General features: G+C 42.8%; 6 protein-coding genes across 6 annotated transcripts; 3 read left to right on the top strand and 3 right to left on the bottom strand.

The window, feature by feature from the left end:
* Positions 1-812: 812 nt before the first annotated feature.
* C922_02445 (hypothetical protein) lies at positions 813-4,039 on the top strand (the record flags this gene model as incomplete). The annotated part of the gene is made up of 7 exons (XM_008818044.1): positions 813-1,492; positions 1,849-1,922; positions 2,077-2,294; positions 2,643-2,739; positions 2,870-3,138; positions 3,241-3,714; positions 3,863-4,039. The coding sequence occupies 7 exons, from the start codon at positions 813-815 to the stop codon at positions 4,037-4,039; spliced, it is 1,989 nt and encodes a 662-aa protein (XP_008816266.1).
* Positions 4,040-5,698: 1,659 nt separating this feature from the next.
* On the top strand, positions 5,699-7,094 carry C922_02444 (rab family, other; the record flags this gene model as incomplete). The annotated part of the gene is made up of 4 exons (XM_008818043.1): positions 5,699-5,714; positions 6,050-6,090; positions 6,234-6,299; positions 6,594-7,094. 4 exons carry the CDS (start codon positions 5,699-5,701, stop codon positions 7,092-7,094), a joined length of 624 nt encoding a protein of 207 aa, XP_008816265.1.
* A 1,025-nt stretch (positions 7,095-8,119) lies between these two features.
* C922_02443 (hypothetical protein) lies at positions 8,120-9,877 on the bottom strand (the record flags this gene model as incomplete). Its single annotated transcript, XM_008818042.1, has 1 exon — positions 8,120-9,877. One exon carries the CDS (start codon positions 9,875-9,877, stop codon positions 8,120-8,122), a length of 1,758 nt encoding a protein of 585 aa, XP_008816264.1.
* Positions 9,878-10,940: 1,063 nt separating this feature from the next.
* Positions 10,941-12,192, top strand: C922_02442 (hypothetical protein; the record flags this gene model as incomplete). Its single annotated transcript, XM_008818041.1, has 4 exons — positions 10,941-11,294; positions 11,488-11,534; positions 11,716-11,860; positions 12,025-12,192. 4 exons carry the CDS (start codon positions 10,941-10,943, stop codon positions 12,190-12,192), a joined length of 714 nt encoding a protein of 237 aa, XP_008816263.1.
* An 830-nt stretch (positions 12,193-13,022) lies between these two features.
* C922_02441 (hypothetical protein) lies at positions 13,023-14,114 on the bottom strand (the record flags this gene model as incomplete). The annotated part of the gene is made up of 1 exon (XM_008818040.1): positions 13,023-14,114. One exon carries the CDS (start codon positions 14,112-14,114, stop codon positions 13,023-13,025), a length of 1,092 nt encoding a protein of 363 aa, XP_008816262.1.
* Positions 14,115-16,101: 1,987 nt separating this feature from the next.
* C922_02440 (ubiquitin-like 1-activating enzyme E1 A) lies at positions 16,102-17,181 on the bottom strand (the record flags this gene model as incomplete). Its single annotated transcript, XM_008818039.1, has 1 exon — positions 16,102-17,181. The coding sequence occupies one exon, from the start codon at positions 17,179-17,181 to the stop codon at positions 16,102-16,104; it is 1,080 nt and encodes a 359-aa protein (XP_008816261.1).
* Positions 17,182-18,243: the final 1,062 nt, after the last annotated feature.

The raw sequence follows: 18,243 nt of genomic DNA, 5'->3' as shown, positions 1-18,243 counted from the left end.
GCCCATATGTACACGATGGGCGCACTTGCTGGAGGGGTTAAGCTACGCGACATACTCCTTCATTGAAAACGCTGAAGGAATTTGCAAAAGATGGCGTCCCCTCTTTCATGGGTATATCCCCTCGATAGATACGCCAACATACATTTCGATGCACACGCGACTTGGCCTCTCGGTACGTGTTCTAGGCGGCATTTCATCTGGCATTCCAGCACGCGAAGGAGCTCCTTTCATTTTGTAGAAGTTCCCTTTGCACCCCAACCCAAGTCACTACCGATAAGAGTGCTAAGAGTGCTGACAGTACTAACAGTACTAACAGTGCTAACGGTGCCAACGGTGCCAACGGTGCTAACAGTACTAACAGTGCCAGCAGTACTAACGTGCTAACAGTTCCAACGATGCTAAGAATACTCATTCCTCACTTGCCCAAGTACCAATTCTTGAAAAAAAAAAGAAAAAAATTCTCACCCACTTCTCATTTGAGCTGTGCTACTTGATGAAACGTACCAATTGGTAGACAGATCCCAAATTTACAAAAAGGAGAAATTGAAGACGACGTTATTTAAAAAAAAAAAATGCGTCCATAGGATTATACAAAGAATGCACCCCACAAAATGACGTGTTAAACACCCCCAGATTGTCAACACGGAAGAGAAAAGGAAAAAAGAAAGGAAAAAAAGAAAACAAAAAACAAAAAAAAAAAAGAGTAGAAAAAAAATTAGAAAAGAAAGAAGAAAAAAAAAGGTAGAAAAAAAGGTAGAAAAAAAAGAAAAAAAAACACCACAAAAGGAAGATAAAAAGATATATAGAAAACTATGAAACGATTTTACCATAGGCAAAATAAAACTTCTGGGGGGTCTTCCCACAGGGCTAACTGCGCACGCAGCCAGAATGCTAGAGCCGGGGTTCCTTCGACAGGGTGCGAAGCAGAAAGCACTTCCACACCACAACAACCACGCGGCATATCGTATCGCGAAGCAAAAAAGGGAAAAAAAGGCATCCCTCGCTCTATAGCCTCTAACAGCGATAACAAAACGGGCTCATCACGTAGCTGCTGGAGTTACGCCCTCCCAGACTGGAATGCCCCAAAAAAAAAACAGAAACATGTGGATAACCATATAGTAGAAACCAAAAAGGCATACACCTCCATAAGCACCGCTCCGCATAGAAGTAAATATGCCCATCGTCCAGACCCACGACCCAACATCGAAAGCAGCTCTCCGCGTATATGCCTGGTGAAACGATTAAATGGAAAGGTGGAGAAAATTGACATGAAGGATATACAAACCGCCTTTCCTAACTACATACCATATGAGAAAAACGACAACAGCGCACTCCTATCGTCAGTCTTTAGTTCCGCAGAAGAGACAGATCAGACCCAAGGCAAGGTTGGCGACATTTCTAACCTCCCTGTTGTGTATCAAGATGTGGAACTGAACTTAGATCTCGTGAAAAAGTGTAGACAGGCATCGAAAAGTAGGAACCCCTTCTCCGGGTAAAAAAAAAAAAAAAAAAAAAAAAAAAAATATACATATGTACACGTACATGCATATATCAAAATAGAGGGAAAGATAAATGCACAACTGCTGTTCTCATCTCATCCTTTTGTAAAATATCCACTATTTTTTTTTGTTTCCCTTTTTTTTAATTTTCAAAATATGAGTCTATCGAAAAGCAGGGGCCTCACACCCGTGTTCTTCTCACCAACACAGCGCGACATCTGCTCCGCAAACATCACTACTGTTATCTGATTCACCCCTACTCTTCACTGGCACCCTCCCATTGACAAACTATGCCTCATACATATGGTTGCCCGATTCACCTTTTCTCGATTTGCATCCCCATTAGCAGAATCCGCCAACGAAGTGCCAAACCCTTTTCTACGGTCAAGCTGCCTATTGGGACCACCCGCACAAGTCAAACGGGTAAGCTCACTAGAGTGACCCCAGGTGAAGGATTAGGGAAAGCTTCTCACCCATGGGATGCCAGCAGCTGGCACTTCTCCTAGCCGCTCACATGGTGCTACCCCATGATGTGCCTAACTTTATGTCCATTCCGCTTTCCCCTTTCCCAATTCAGCTCGCCGGTCGAACCAAAAGGCGCCGCGACCCTCCAGAAGTTTCAGTTGCAATAACACCATTTATAATCCTTCTGCTTTCCACCCAAAGAACGGACTCAAGTCCACTCCACAGAAAAGAACCTTCTCCAATGTGCAGACATGGTCTAACACCCCAGGAGGGGGATCCAACTTTTCTTCTTCTGGGAGAAGTCCCATTAGGAGGTTTCAGTCTGCTCAGGTAATTCCGCTGACAAGGGGATCACAAATATGTGACAAAGCGGGAGGGGGAAGTGGAGGTGTCTCTTCCCTTCCGTAACAAATTGTTTAATCATATGCAGCCTATCGTTTTAGAAGCTGATGGCTAATCAAAATTCGCCCCTCTTCATCCCGTCAAAAATGCTACTCCCCGTTTTGAAGCATTCCTTCGCGTAGTAGTCGTCTGTTCGTTTTAAGTACCATGCCCCGCTCTCCGCAGCAATTCAAATCCCCTTTTTTTTTTTCATTTTACTGTGGTCTCTTCTCACCGCACCACCAGCAGAACGCATCCACGTCTTCACTTCGCTCACCAGAAGTGGTCGCTCCGAAGACAGATACCCCTCCCCAACAGACGATTTTACAGAAGCCATACGTCATCCCCATGCTGTTAAGACATTCTACAAATATGATCCTGAGCCAGCTAAGAAGTAAGTCGGAGTTGTATCCTTTAGTCCCCCCATTCTGTGGCCACTTACACATATGGATTGACCCCTAAGTGGTCTACACCACCAGCGGTTAAGTAAACTTTCCCCCCTACCACTGCAACCCTCCCCACAGAGATGAAAGCCAACCAGAGGACCGACACCAAAGGAACCAGTATCAACATAAAGAACAAGGAGAAGCAGAAAGAGGTACAAGTTGGACCAAGCTCATTTTCAAAAAAACAGATGGATAACCAAACTATCGTGAATGGAAAAAGAGACAAAGTGGATTATCCTTGCGACAATTCCTCCTCCGTAAAAGACTACCACCAAGTGGTAGTAGGCACAAACTGCTGTAGTAGCTCCCCAGTGGGGGGCAAAAAGGGAGATCTGACACTTCAGAGGGTAAGTCTCTCCCCTGTGCGACACACACTGCGGCAGAGCAATGACGCATGAAAACTGCTCACCGCGTAACTACGCCTTCCTTCGCTTCCCCCCCTTCGGCAGCTGCTCGCGAAGAAAACCAAAGTGAAGTCAATAGAGAAGGAAAAGTACATAGAGAAGGTGAATCCGTACAAAGTGATCCACCAAAGCGACGATTTTGCAAGCATCTACCAAAACAGAGGAGACAGAATCACTAACGATCACTGCATCGATGTGTCCAGTTTGCTATGTATCCCTGGGTATGTGGGGGCTTACCTATGTGAGTCAAATTCGACAGTTAATCATTCCTATGTGAATGGAAAAGGAAAAACACAGGAGAAGGATACAAAACGAAGTGGGAGCATAACCTCTGCTAGAAGTTTCACTACACATCCACAACAAGAACAAGGACAACTTCCTATATACCCCGACCTCCACCTTCTAAATGATGACATAATTTTATATTATCTTGAAAAAGCTATAAACAGCTCACCCACACTTAACGTCGATTTGAAGTACCTCCTATTTTTGAGCGAAACTTTGAAAAACAGAAAATTGGTACGCGACTCATGGGGGCCGAGGGTACCTCTCTCCCAATAGTAGTGTAAACTAACCTGATGGATATCTACAAAGTGGAGATACCTACCTAATTCAACACGAACCTTTCAAAAATGAACATCACCATCGTCATCACCATCATAACCAGCGTCATCACCATCATCATCGCCATAGTCTAACCAACGCCATATGTGTGATCACTTCAGAGAATGTTCTCGGGTCACAGGACTCAAAGAAGACATCCCTTTCGCATGAGTATAGCGCTTTGCAAAAAGATGTCGTGAAAAAAAAACCCTTTTCCATACAAAATGACAGCACTGTCTAATTAACATGTGCTGAAAAAGTCGACCTCCCCTTTTTAATCCCTCTTTAGTATACAAGTGTACTTCTTCGCAAACTCTATCTTTTCGCTTCCGTTCCCGCGCCCGCCCTAGCACATGAGCGTCTCGCTGTAGTTTTGATATGCGCCGCGGTTGAAGCTTCACAGTGTTAATTAATTAATTAAGTATTTTATTTCTTTTTTTTTTTCCTGTTCCTTTTCCATGTGTTATCTCACCACCCAGAGGTGGGACGGTTCTACTGCTACGCATTCGATTTTGTGTTTTCCTAGTGGATCTTCCACCTCCGTTATCTGTGGCAGCAGACTTTTTTTTCTTTTTTTAAGACTCATGTTTTTTCCTGAGGGGTGCTTCTTCTTTATGAATATCTTTTTTCTCCTTTTAATTGTCTCAAAATGGCGCATAGAAGAATGCAACCTATTTATTCCTTCTTCCCCAACAATCCTTTTAAGCACATTTTGTTCTGTTCCTCGCCACATGGGAACCAAACCCCGAATGCGAAATGTGTGCCGCCATAAATCGCCTTACACGTATATAAAAAAAAAGAGGATTCCAAAATGGAAACGCAAAGAAGGGGGAACCCCAACGGCAAAATCTTGTACAACATAAGGACGGACATGGAACCATTTTAGTGAAAATACTACAACTTCGTCGCATTTGCTTCTTATCATTTGTGAAAATCACAGCCCTAATGAGTTTTCCCTTCAAATTAAAACATAAGCAGCCACGCAGAACGATGAAGGAAGAAGGAAGAACCCGAGCTTCCAAATGCAGAATTCTTATCGTATTGGCATTCACCCATGGATAAAAAATGTATATACTTTTTTTTTTTTTTTTTTTTTTAACCCATATTTTTTTAATTGTACACATAAGTACTCACATTTTACACCATTTTTCTTCATAACAGAACGCTGGCCTTTTTTCTTCCTTTCGTGCCAACACAGTAAAACGATTGCCACAAAATGTACAAATCTTTTAAACGCTCTTGGGGGAGTTATCATTTCATGCGAAATGTTTTACGTGCACATGATAAATTGTCCCATTTTTTTCATCACAATATAAGGAAAAATTGCGGAGTGTAAAATATGTGGGGGGCTACTGAATGTTAAGCGGATAAAGGGTTGAACGGGAGAACGATTGAAAGGGCGAACTGATAAACTGAATGAAGCTCATGAACTGTTGAGCCGCTAAGGAGTTAAACAATTTGCATTACCCCACTTTGCATATTTCCGCATACTTCTGTATTTGCATACCTTTTTTCCTTTCACGTTAATGTACATGGTCGTTAACGCTTTTTTTTTCCACCGCTTTTTACGTGGGACTTTGTTAACATTTTTACTTTAAAAAAAAAAAAAAACACTTGTTCGCAAAGAGTATATGGAAACAGCATATGGAAGCAGCTTATGGAAACAGCTTATGCAAACAGCTTATGCAAACAGCTTATGCAAACATTACATGTCACATTTACACGCATAAAAGGGAAGAAAAAATAGCAGTAATTTCTTTTTTTTTACCAGGGGAAAACAGTATTTAAGAAGCAACAGGGGGAATATTATGGATTAGCGAGTTTCCGTTTGCAGTTACAATTCCTTTTGAAAGTTATAGAGACGAATCATTCCCGAATTATAAAATTTTGCCTCTCAATAATGGACGAATTTCAGAGTAAGTACTTGTATACGCGTATGCATACGATCTTATCTGTATGTATATGAAAAAGGCCAAATTGTATTTATTAATGGCCGAGAATACAAGAGGAAACCATCATTTTTGGAAGAAGTTGCCTGATGAGAATGCATACCCGGACTCCTACTAAACATTTGTCATTTTTCACCCCCGCGTGAATCCTCCCTGTGTGTGGAGAATTCCTCGTGGAGGTTGTTAACGGACGTGTGCACATATTCACATATGTCTACAGAATGTTCCTGCGTGTTTTGCGCCCCGCCGAGGATGTCACTCATTTGTCTGTGGTCCCTTGGCTTCACCCCTTCATTTCGCAGATTCAGGGCTCAATAAGTACAAACTTGTTTTTCTAGGAGAGGTACGAATGAGCAGCAAGAACAAAAGAAAGAAAGGAAAAAGAAAAAACATTAACATGTGTACAGATTGACATGTAAACAGGCTCTTCAAATTATTTTGTCCTCTTTTTCATATCTTCATCATTTCTACCACCCTCGCCCGTAGCAAGCTGTTGGGAAAACTTCGATAATTACCCGATTTATGTATGACACCTTTGACAACAACTATCAGGTATGGCCAGCGCAGACACAGACAAGATGAGAAAACGAACGAGCACTTGTCCATCCATCACGTGTCTGCCTTTGTGTGCGTCAGTCCGAGTTGCAAGTGTCCACATAATTGCCCGTTCAGAAAAAAAAAATAAAAATAAAAAATAGCTAGTTGTCCACTCCGTTGCGGGATAGTTAGCTAGCTACTTTCTTTTTTTTTTTCTTCTTCTTCTGTTCATGCGCAAAAAGCTACTATGTGTAGTGTCACGAATATGTAAGCATTAATTTGTTCCCATTTCCTTGTTTTTCCCCCAAGTCCACCATCGGAATCGACTTTCTAAGCAAAACCTTGTACCTGGATGAAGGACCAGTACGCCTGCAACTATGGGACACGGCTGGTCAGGAACGATTCAGAAGTTTGATACCAAGCTACATCAGAGACTCAGCTGCGGCTATTGTCGTTTATGACATTACCAACAGACAGTCATTCGAGAATACAACCAAATGGATACAAGACATTCTAAACGAGAGAGGAAAAGACGTGATCATCGCCCTAGTGGGAAATAAAACTGATTTGGGAGACCTCAGAAAAGTTACGTACGAAGAAGGGATGCAGAAGGCTCAAGAGTACAACACAATGTTCCATGAAACCAGTGCCAAAGCTGGCCACAATATCAAAGTCTTGTTTAAAAAAATTGCCGCCAAGTTACAGAACCTTGATAACTCCAATTCGAACGATGCCAATGTCGTCGATATACAGCTCACTAACAATGCAGCGGCGAATGAGAAAAATATGCTCAGCAAGTGTATGTGTTAAGGCGTGGCCACGCGGCTGAGTATGCAGCTAATCATGCGGCTAATCAGACGCTGTTATGAGTACAAGTGACACTCGCCAATATGTTAGTGCTTTTATATTCCCCCCCCTACCCCTCTCCCACTTTTTTCTTTTTCTTTTTTAAATATTGTTAATTCTTCCTTTATAATCCCAGAATTTTATTTTTCATAGAATTTTTAATAATTCTTTTATAATTAGGAATAATAAGCCTTTTAAAAAAATATTAGAAATTTCCCCTATATCTGCTATATGCCATCTACCATCCCCCATCTGCGTGTGTACATACACATCCCCCCATGCGTTCGTGAATGCGTCCATACGTTGGTGCATACATACTCGTGCATATACTTACATTTATTAGTGACAAGAACTAAAGTAGCTTGATCTTAATTTCAAATGTTTTAGTTTCTTTTATTTTTTTTTACCTCCACGTTCCTATTTAATATGCCATTCGGTTCCGACCTGCCTCCGAGTTGTGCTCGAATGGCCCGCGGGATGATTCCTAACGGTGAACACACACCAAGTGAGGTCCCTATGATCACCTCGCACTGTTAACCTGTCGACCGGGTTTCCTTACCGGTCGAGTCATTTCCATCGTTTCTGTGAAACAACATGTGGTTTGTTCCACTTAGGTGGTGCCTATAAGTTGGGGGGTTGCTACTTGCGTGCTTCCCCTTAACGCCTTTTTTTTTTTAAAAAAGCTAATTTTGGAAGTGTTTTCACCACGCTTCATAACTGGTGTGAAGAGCACACCCACATGGTGCCGCTGCTTCATTTCGAGCGCCTCATTCGGTTGTGTACCCAAAAAGGCTCATTCAGTTGCGACACGTCCATGTTGCTATGTGTGTAGCAGTCTACGCATCACTCTACGCATGAGTGTACATATGCATGTACGACTCTACCCCTTCGGAGGCACACATACACGATTGTAACTTAAGGGGGCCACTTTTATAACCTTGTGAGGTGGTTTTCAGCTGGGAAGACGCTAAGAAGCGTCACAAAAATTACTACGATGAAGAATTCCCCCTCACTAAGATGTAACACAAATTGCGTACAAAGTCGTAACTGATTATTTGTATTTTTCCCCGACGTATCCTCTCTTTCAAGTGATTAAAATTTTTTTTAATATGAACATTCTCGTCATTTTGATGAAAACTCTGTTTTTCTTTTTTATCTTTTAATTTTTCCTTCACACTTTCTTTTTCCAAATTGTCTTCCCCATTTGAGTCTTGCACTTCTTCACCCTGGTTCTCCCTTAATTCCTGTCTTTTTCTGTACCTCTGGAGTGTTTTCTTAATTTCCACGTAATCCTCCTCTATCGGCTCAAAATCGAGAAAAACGAAATCCTCGTAGTTGAACGGGTCCACTTGACTGATACTGTCAGTGGGAGGTCGGTTATGCAGATCGGGACTCTCCTTGTCTCCCTCATTATTTCGCAGCACCGTTTGCACATCGGGGGAGTCCTTTTTCTCTATTTTGACAGCCTTCGCAACGTCAGATTGGAAATCCTTATTACCTACCATAGCAGAAGTTCTGACGGGATTTACCTTTTCCACTTCACCTATGCGATCATCTGGATGGATGATCACAACACTCTTCTTATTACTTTCATTTTTTACACTACTGCTATGCAGAGAAGTGAGAGTGTCTTCCTTTCCGATCGAGTCAGTCGTTTCTATGTCACACCATGCCTTGTGAAGTTTCTTCGTTTCAGTATCACTATCCTTTTTGCTCCTCCTTTTTTTACTTAGCTTAGCCTTCCCAACCTCCTTATGGGAGTCATTTATCTGAGAATTTTCCCCTAAGTGAGTTATACCTGTTCTGGAATTTCCCTTTACATCATATGACATGACGGCAAGGCTGTTTTCCACTTTCATCTCTGCTTCTGTGTCACCCGAGGCGTCACTGCGTTTTGCACTGGGATTTTCACTTAGGTTTTCACTTAGCTTTTCACTTGGATTTTCCGTGGGGGTTTCACCAGGGCTGCTACTCCGGTGGGCACTCAAACTGGTCTTCTTTCCTCCCTCTGCGCTATGTCCATTTCCACCCCCACTGTGTGGAGTGGCATCTCCATCCCTTTCCATTTTACTCTCGGGGGAAAATCCCGTCAACATGGGGGCCACAACCCCATCCATGATTTCTCCAGGTACATTACTCTTCTTTAAAAAAAAAAACTTGTCATTTTTTTCACCATCACAATGGCAATTCTCATCGACTTCATCAGTGTCCTCAGCATAGATGTCCCTTTTGATCGTGCTGCTACTACGCCGATTGAACCCACCCACAGGGATGTTCTTTCTCACGATCATATGATCACTTTGGGGCATTATAAAATGGGGTTTCTTCCCGTTTCCAAAAAACACATTATACTTGTTCATCATGCGGAGGTAATTTCTATTCCTTTCTCGGTGTGTCTTTGCGGAGGTGTGTAGAGTGGGAAGGGGGTGCTTTAACATTTTTGTGTCCTCTTCCTTAGGGTCCCTATCTGATGAGTGTTTAGTGGTTTTGCTGGTCGGCAATTCCCTTTGTTTCTTTCTTTCCCCCCTCCCGTAGGCCCTTTTTTTCCCCTTTGATGATTTCTTTTTCCTTCTTGAAGTGTCTCCTTCGATGGAGTGCGTCGCTTGAGGCCCCTTCTCTCCCTTCCGTATATCCTCCCCAGTTTCGCTCCCTCTATCGGTGTTATTATTGTTAAGCAATTCGACAAGGGCATTGTGCCCGAGAGACCTTATGGGGTCTTCCTCTTCATTCTGATTTGCTCCCTGCATGGTGCCCTGTCAACTTATTCGATTGGGGAGAAACACCGCAGATGGGATGTCCACACGGAACAGCCACAGCGGTAGGAGTTTCAAATCAATGGGATAGAACGCAACCACGACTGAGGCTAACGCGGGGATAGCAAAGGAGAAGCTACCTTTCAGTTGGGGCTACTCCAAAAGGGGCAACACTCTTTCATAAATACAAGGTGGTGGACAGAGAAACTCCGTGGGACACAAAACAGAACAAAACAACACTGTCGTTTTTACAAAAGTGCAGGCTGACTTCCTTTTAAAAGCTAGCCAACAAGTGATCTACTCTAATAGGACATGTGGCGGGAAGACGTTTTTTTTTTTCTCTTACTTCCCACATGGGACATGTATTAAAATGGACGATAGCAAGGGAAGCATTGAAACAAACGCGCCTTATGCCATTTTTTTAGACGATTTATTTTTATAAGGCAAGGTGTGCACATTCTGCATATTTATGTGACGCTATTTTTGTTGGCCAATTCGGAAGGCAGCCAGCTGCAAAGCTGTGGGTGCCTTAATTGCGTGAAAAAAAAAAAAAAAAGATAGCAAGAGAGGAAGGTACGCATATAACGATGTAAGCATGTAAGAATGTAAGAAGATGAAGAATAACCAACCACGTGAAGAAGAGTTCGCTACTTTTTTGCCGCCCCTTTCCTTTTTCCCCCCCTTTGCAACTCACAAGCCATGTGCGCACAGCCCTGCTCATCGCTATAATGACACGGGCAATGGCCACCAAGAAGCCTACCCCGGAGATAAGCCCTCAAGGAATTCAATTCTATGGGCCCCTTGCTCAAAAGAACGTATTTTTTAATTTTTCACATTTTTCAGATGTTTTCGCCATGCGCTCTGCAGATACACTTTACCATTCCTGAGTCGCACATGTCTGTTTGATTAAGCTTCTCCTGTGCCGATTCGTTCGGGCCTTAGATCACCCAGTCCGCGGCCGAAGCAACGCGACCCCAAATTAGTGCTGAACCTGACACAGGAAGAAAATGAAGCCCCCCCAGTCAACACACACTCGTCAATTACACCAGATAAAGAAATGGGTATACACTTCCTCACCTGCCTTCTAGCATGTGTCGTTTTAACCCCCAATGTGCTATCCTTTCGTAACGGGAGGATTATCAAAATGTACAATTTGACGAAGGTTAATGTGAAGCAATGGGGAAGCGTAGGAGATGCGAAAGGTAGAAGGGATGCTGTGGCATCGGGGGGAAAGTTATTCTATTCGATGAACAGAACCCCAAGGACAAATGTCAAAATTAGGCACAGCCACGTCAACCTGTCTTTAAAAGAAAAAATGAATTTCATTTTTCACGGCGAAAGTGACATTACCTTGTTGGACAAACTGATAGCCTCCACCAGTTATATTCTCCCCTTCATGGATGCTATTCAGGTGGGTTTTCCAGGGGGGGCACTGGCCACGTCTCACAGCATCATGGCGTGTTAGTAGCTACGTTTTGCTAACACCTCGCCGGGTTCTTCATACCCCGAATAGTACACACCTGTGTTTGTGCGCCCCTGTGTTTATGCCCCCTGTCCAAGTTCATCACATCGCCGCTTCCAATTTCCCCCCCCATCAAATGCAGGCTTTCGTCATGCCACTCGTAAATATGCTCCCCCTGTCGCTACACAAGTAGGAATTCTTTTTCCTCTCACGATTGAGAAATGAAAAAAGAGAACCACGCGTGGAGTAGATACACAGAGCGAAACGGGATAATCATGACGTACGTTCGCACTGTGTCTTCCGATTAGTGTGCTGCTCGCTCATGGGTACATCATGTGCAGTCACGCCGCAAATTAATTCTCCCCCCCAGGTACCTCTTCCAAATCGAGAAGCTAAACCAGATGTACTCGTCCATCCCCTTCCTATCCTTTGGCACCTTCATGGGTCTCTACTTCCTCTTCGTCAAAGAGAACCGCTTCAAGTTTCACTACTTTATTAGGTACCACCATATGCAGGTAGGGACAACCACCCCCCCCGAGTATAGACATGCGCCCAGGTCAACATCGCACATTGGGTCACCACTCCACTACCACATCAACACACAAACAAGAGGAGGTAATTTTCCTCATACCCCCACGTGACCATTCCATCCCCTTTTATTCCTCCTACTACTCCGCAGAGTTTAATACTGTCCATGTTCGGCTATGCGCTGGCTTTGTTTTATTTCCGAGTTTTTCCTTACTCCTATAACGACACGGACATTTTCAATCTGACCATTTTGTACTCTACTATGGCTATCTACTTCGGATCGTTGATCATTCCTTTCCTTTCGTGTCTGCTTGGATAGTAAGAAAAGGACCGCCAATGGGGGGTTCCACCTTTTTTTTCCCCCCACATGTGTATATACACATGCGCGCATAACTGTTGTGACGGGTTAGCCACACCTTCACAGCGTCATCCCCACGCGTATTGCTTCATCTGAATACATCACCCTTGCCGCCCCCCATCGCAGCTACATCGAAATACCAGTCATATCCGAAGCGATTAAGCTACACATAGGCGAAAAGAAACAAAACGAGTGAAGCAATACGACTGAGCTGGATCAATCGCAGTACAGAACAAAGAATGTCCTGGGAGCGACGAGCCTACCAAGACACCATCGCCGCTGCCTGTGCTCTCCCTCCCGTATTATTGAAGTTCCCGTCAAAACGGGGAACTCCCCATCGAATCGATTAAGAGGAGCCGAAAAGAATTCACCAAATCGGCATAGTCGACAGAGTCGACCTAACTGCCCAGCTAGCCACGTCGTCCCAACTCGCCAAAATCGAAAAAAAGAAAACTCCACAAACTTATGGTGCGCGTTTGGGCCCTACTGCCACAGCTGGGATAAAATTTGTAAAAAAAAAAAAAAAAAAAAAAAAAAAAATATTCCACAGCACATTGCAGCACTGCGCGGCGACGTACCCTTGCAACTAATTCTCCGCATGGAGATGGGGGCATCTCCCTGGTAAGGACTTCTGGCAATCTTTCATCACACGACTGGACAGCAACAGAGGTGCGCCATACTGCGCAAACGAATGAATCACTTTGTGTGCGTGACCCTCGCGGCCAACCCTGCGTCGATAGCTACACGATGACGACTGCCCCGATCGCTATCCGACAACATCTGCACGCGCGTCAACCGATGCAGTCCTTCAAAAAGTACACCGGTTTCTTATCCGTAACCCGCTTTCCTTTCACGGCTATTTCGTCTAAGATATTTTTTATGTAATTGGACGGGATGTTAAAACTTTTGGCAAAAATGGAAAAGGGGACCCCCTTTTTCCCCTCTCGCTCGAATATTTTGAACATACTAATTTTCGCCTTATCGAGATCGAAAACGTGCATTTTTTTAACCTGTTTGGCTTTCTGTTTGGAAGCAGAGGAGGAACCGAAATGGCTATCAGTGTCCTGAAGAGTCCGCTTGTTATTCTTTCCCAGTTTGTTGTCCCTACTGCTCGTGTTGCTCACGCCATGAAGGTGACTCACGCTGTTTGCGCTGTTAAGCCCAGCGTCATTCGTCGTGTTGGCTGCGCCGGGCACAGTGGCGGCACCACCCATAGCTCTCCCTGCTCCAGTAGCATTCAGCACGTGCTCATCAGATGTGTAGTATTTAAACAGAGTATGAGAGGAATCTATATTTTCTTCATTCCTTGTTTCGATAATCGTAAATCGATTCTTTTTCACATTCGTTTTATAGTGTCTTTCCTTTAGTACCAAGGAATAGTCTTCATCCAATGTTGGCAAAAAGGAATATGTATGTTCGCAATTTTTTAACACATCTGCACACACTACATAATCAGTTTCTTTATTCCTTTCCACATTTTCCTTTACAGGATTGTTCAGGTTAATTTTAACTTTACTTTGACTTACATTTTCGCTAGTTTTACTATTCGAGTTTGTAGGGGCAGTGCTGATCGTCGTGGCGGACGGGGAGCTGCTAGGCGTCACCCCCTTACTCGGTTTTAACGATACTTTACTTTGTCTTAGTATATATGTATTTACCGTGCTGCCTTTATTGCACGTCAATTTTTTTACGTTATCAGTGCTATCCTTCTGTATGTACAGGGTCGAAATCTCATTGTTGTTTTGCTCAAATAAACCAACAATATCTTTATTGTTACATTGCAGCCATTTAGTGGAAACAAACTTTGGCACTTTTATTATCTTTATGTTTTCACTTTTCATCGACGCTTTGGAGGAGCTGTCATTTTCTTTTCCTCCGAGCATTTTTTCCGCGGTTGGTTCGGCGGTTCGGTGGTTCGACGGTTCGGCGGCTTGGCGGCTCGGCGATTGGACGATTCGACGGTTGGGCAAGGTCAGATGCGTGACCGCCCAGTGGAGGGATGCTGCTACACTCGCGTACAAACTTGTGTGTGGGGGCAAAACTGGTGTAGTGGGGTTGTGATATAATGCTACAAAATACCGCGACGCTACGACACTGAGATGGAGCGAAGCTGCGCCTACATGAAAGCTCTCTTCCGTGAGCGTTTCAAGCACATACCCAGTTAATATGGACGCATGTGGACACCAGGCAGATCAACCAATTCGATCTGTTCTTGACCAATGGCTCCAAAAGATGTAGGAGGTGAACGGAGGTGGTTTCAAAAAAAAAAGAAGCAATTTTTATCACAAAAAAAAAAAGAAAGGGAATTGCCATGCGTTGTGCAATATTGGGATTGTTCCCCTTCTCTTTGGCCTTTCCTTTTGCGAAAGGGTACACGCATGGCACGTAATTACAGTACCTACGTGAGAAGCATACTCATTTGGTTCACTTCTCACTTGCGCATGTCAGCAAGTGCTGTCACATGAGATAAGTACATTCATTTACATCAAAAAACTTTATGCGATCACTCAGTAAACAAAAAAAATTGCTCTTACAGGAGTGGCCCATTTGTCAGATGAAAGAAAGTTTCATACTTTTTTTCTTTTTACGTACAAAATGGGAAGGTGCCCCAGAGTCTCGGAGGACGTTTTAATTTGTGAAAAAATCTCAATCAAACGCAGTCAAAAAGAAAAGAAAAAGTAAGAGGTAATATTAACATTCAGTAAAAAGGTAAGTACCACTCAGTAAAGGTAAGTTTATGCATATATATATGTATTCATATATATCACTTGGGAGGGAAAAAAGAATGAATACATAACATGCATAACCATGAAGCGCATACATTACATGCATACATCATATGCATGCCTACGTACGAATACATAATGCTTCCCTTTAGGTTATTATAAAAACGTTGCAAGCAAATAACCCTGCAGCGCCGCCATACCAGCAACAAGGCAGCGAACGCAGGGGAAATTATTCACAGCCCCACTACGTACGCGCCTTTGCCATAGCCTTTTACGCATTCACATTTTTCCGGTGCGCCTTCTTTTCGACCAAAGGAGATGAAGCAATATTTCCCGCTATGAATTAAACTCAAAATGAAAGCATAACTTCCGTTTGGGCATTATTTCTGCAAAAATTGCGACATGTTGAGACTATACGCAGTGTCATGTATTACGTAAAAAACAGATACATTCAAAACTTTTACCTGACCAGGCAATATTTTTTTTTCTGACATGCTTCCTACGGATGAGACAATTCAAAAGCGTTCAAAAAGTTGTACTAAAAAAAAAAAAAAAAAAAGGCTAAGTTAAAAGTACGGTCGCAAAAAAGCCGTAGTTCATGGACATACGCCGTTAACCCGTGTGAATTGCGCCAGAGAGGGGAAAATCTCCATGTAGGGGTAAATGCAAACATACGCAAAAGTGTACATATGCAGTCACGCATATCTGCTAGTGCTTCCTTTAATTTTTCCTGTGCGCACAAAGACTTAAAGCGTGTGCAGGAATTTAAACAAACGGGGGGTAGCGCGCAGGCAAATTGTCGTACATACATATGCATACGTCTGAACGTCGAATTAAGCGAAAATACCACACTGCAGTTATCACACAATGTAGTTGGGGAAATTTAATACAAGGGTCTTTAAAATGAATTGACAAAGTACACACACATTGGGCCTTATTTGTGCTTTCAGGAGGGGGCTGCAGCATCTGGCAGTAATTTTATGCGCTTACGCCTATATTGTTTTTTTTTTTCCCCATATAGCTAGCTCCGTCATTTTCGCCTGAACGGTTCATGCAAATGTGTACATATCTGCATATGTACGTTCATACATACGATCTTCCTTAGTTCTTCACTTTCTGACTTCCTCCCTTCCTCGCTCTCCCCTCAAGAAATCATCGACGTGCAGACGACGTTCTGGTTCATGTCGAAAACGCAGAAGTTGGGGATGGACTCGTGCTGCTTGGACACGAATTTCCGAATTTCTTGCGAAGTTACACCGCCCATGATGGAGCAGGATGGCGAAAAGGCAACCCTATAAGTCCTGGTTATTTCGCCGAGACTTTCCTTGCACTTTGAGAGGCTAAATTGATCATAAAAAGTATAAAATTCTTGTTCGTCAATCGATTTATCGTCTTTATTCAACTGCTTATTTTGTTCGAATAGGATTAGCGCAAACATCAGGAAAATAATTTTGTTTGTTTTTTTGTCAAAGTTTTCAAATGGTACTTTGAGAAAGTGGGACAATTTGCAATATTGTATTTGGATCCCCGCTTTGTTGGCACCTGTTTCATCCTTCTTCTGTAGGTCCTCCGCTTTGTCCGCACCTGCCTCACCCTTCTTTTGCCCTTCCTTCGCCTTATAATACGATTCCTCAATTACATGATTGCCAAAATCGGAGAACAAAAAAGCGAACTTCCCATTACACATTGCAGCAAAGAAGCCAATATTTTTCTCGTGACAAAATTGGTTCATCTTCACTAATTTGTATAAAGGATAATCTTCACAAGAGACGGAAACAGAGGTGTACGTGTTTATGTATTCCTCCACGCTGATTGTTTCTCCCATCGTTGTATTACTTATTTCCCCACTTTCCTTCTGCACCAATTCGCTGTCAATAATTATGCTGTCATTTGAAGTATCCATTCGCCCAATGTATGCCTTCATATTTATCATCTTATTTATACTTTTCAATTCTTTAAAAATAGCGACACATGCATAATTATTTATGTCCGATTCGTTCAGAAAAAAAATATTCTCCACCATTTCTTCATTCACTATATTGTCATCAATTATCGTTATGTTAATTCCATTAAGGATTAAATTTTTGCATATTTCTATGTTGATACCGCTTAACCCAAGGATTAGCACGTTAGACTTCATCATTCGGTTTTGTGCCTTCACTCCCCATAGCCGCAGCTGGCGATCGTAGATCTTCTCCTTTTCCCACTCTTCATTGTTTTTCATTTTCTCGCGTGGATGGGCAGTTCACAAATGTGCGTGGTGAGAAAAGCTATGCCGATGACTCAAATAGGGATTCACAGCTGATAGAAGTGAACACTTCGATGCGAATGCGCTGCAGGACGGATGCTCTACAACTCCCCAGTACAGTGACGCAAGTCCAATCTGTGCAGCAAAACGAAGGAAACGGAAACTTACTGCGAATTGTTTGCACAGTGCGAGAGAAATACAAACGAAAAAAAAAAAAAACCCAAAAGGAGCACGGATAAAAAGATAAATTTTCACAAAATTTTTAACGATAAATTTCACAAAAATAATCACAAAAAGGCGCTTCAAACGAGCATCATATCATGTTTCCGAGGGACTGTCTCACAGAAGGAAGCAATTTCTCCGATGCGCAATTGTCAAATGGTCCTTTTTGAGTAACTTCTCTTTCACTTTGCCACTTCGCATCCATTGCAGTGGAATGGACAAATCTTCGCTCTCCAACAGCTTAAACGATCGGAAGGACTGGTAAGATTTACCCTTTGTAAAATTATATATTTATTTATGTGGCCATCTGTAATTGTGCCTAAGGAAAGTGCCCTCACAATAGTGTAGAAATGTTTTTTTTTTTTTTTTGCACAATTTGTCATTCGAGTTACCTTTTACGACTGCCTCATGTTTATACAGTACCTGCGGATTTAATATACATATATATATATGTTACGGAAATGCTTCTCCCTGCAAGAGCGCGAATGGGCATGGATAAATATATATGTAGGCAGTAAAGTGCATCCTCACGCCGCCCCTACCGGGAGGAAACCCCCGAAATGGCGGATCTTCTCACGCTGTGAATACCGCATTCAAATTATTTAGCTGCTCAACGTGGAGAAATAAAATCGCTAAGAGTAGAAAGCAAAGGAATGCCCTCTCCGCACAATTTTGTCCCTTTCGAGCAAGAGGATGTGTCAAAGGTGCCGGCCCATTTTTCTCCGCATGAGTGATATCTCATACTGAAAATGAAACGCGTCAAATAAGTGGGAGAAAGAAAAAAAAAAAGAGAAAAATGTCTCCATTTTTTTCATT

Source organism: Plasmodium inui, assembly GCF_000524495.1.
Source record: "Plasmodium inui San Antonio 1 unplaced genomic scaffold supercont1.8, whole genome shotgun sequence".
Lineage (NCBI taxonomy): Eukaryota > Apicomplexa > Aconoidasida > Haemosporida > Plasmodiidae > Plasmodium > Plasmodium inui.
Note: the sequence above shows the minus strand (reverse complement) of the source record. Positions and strands in the feature narration are given on the sequence as shown.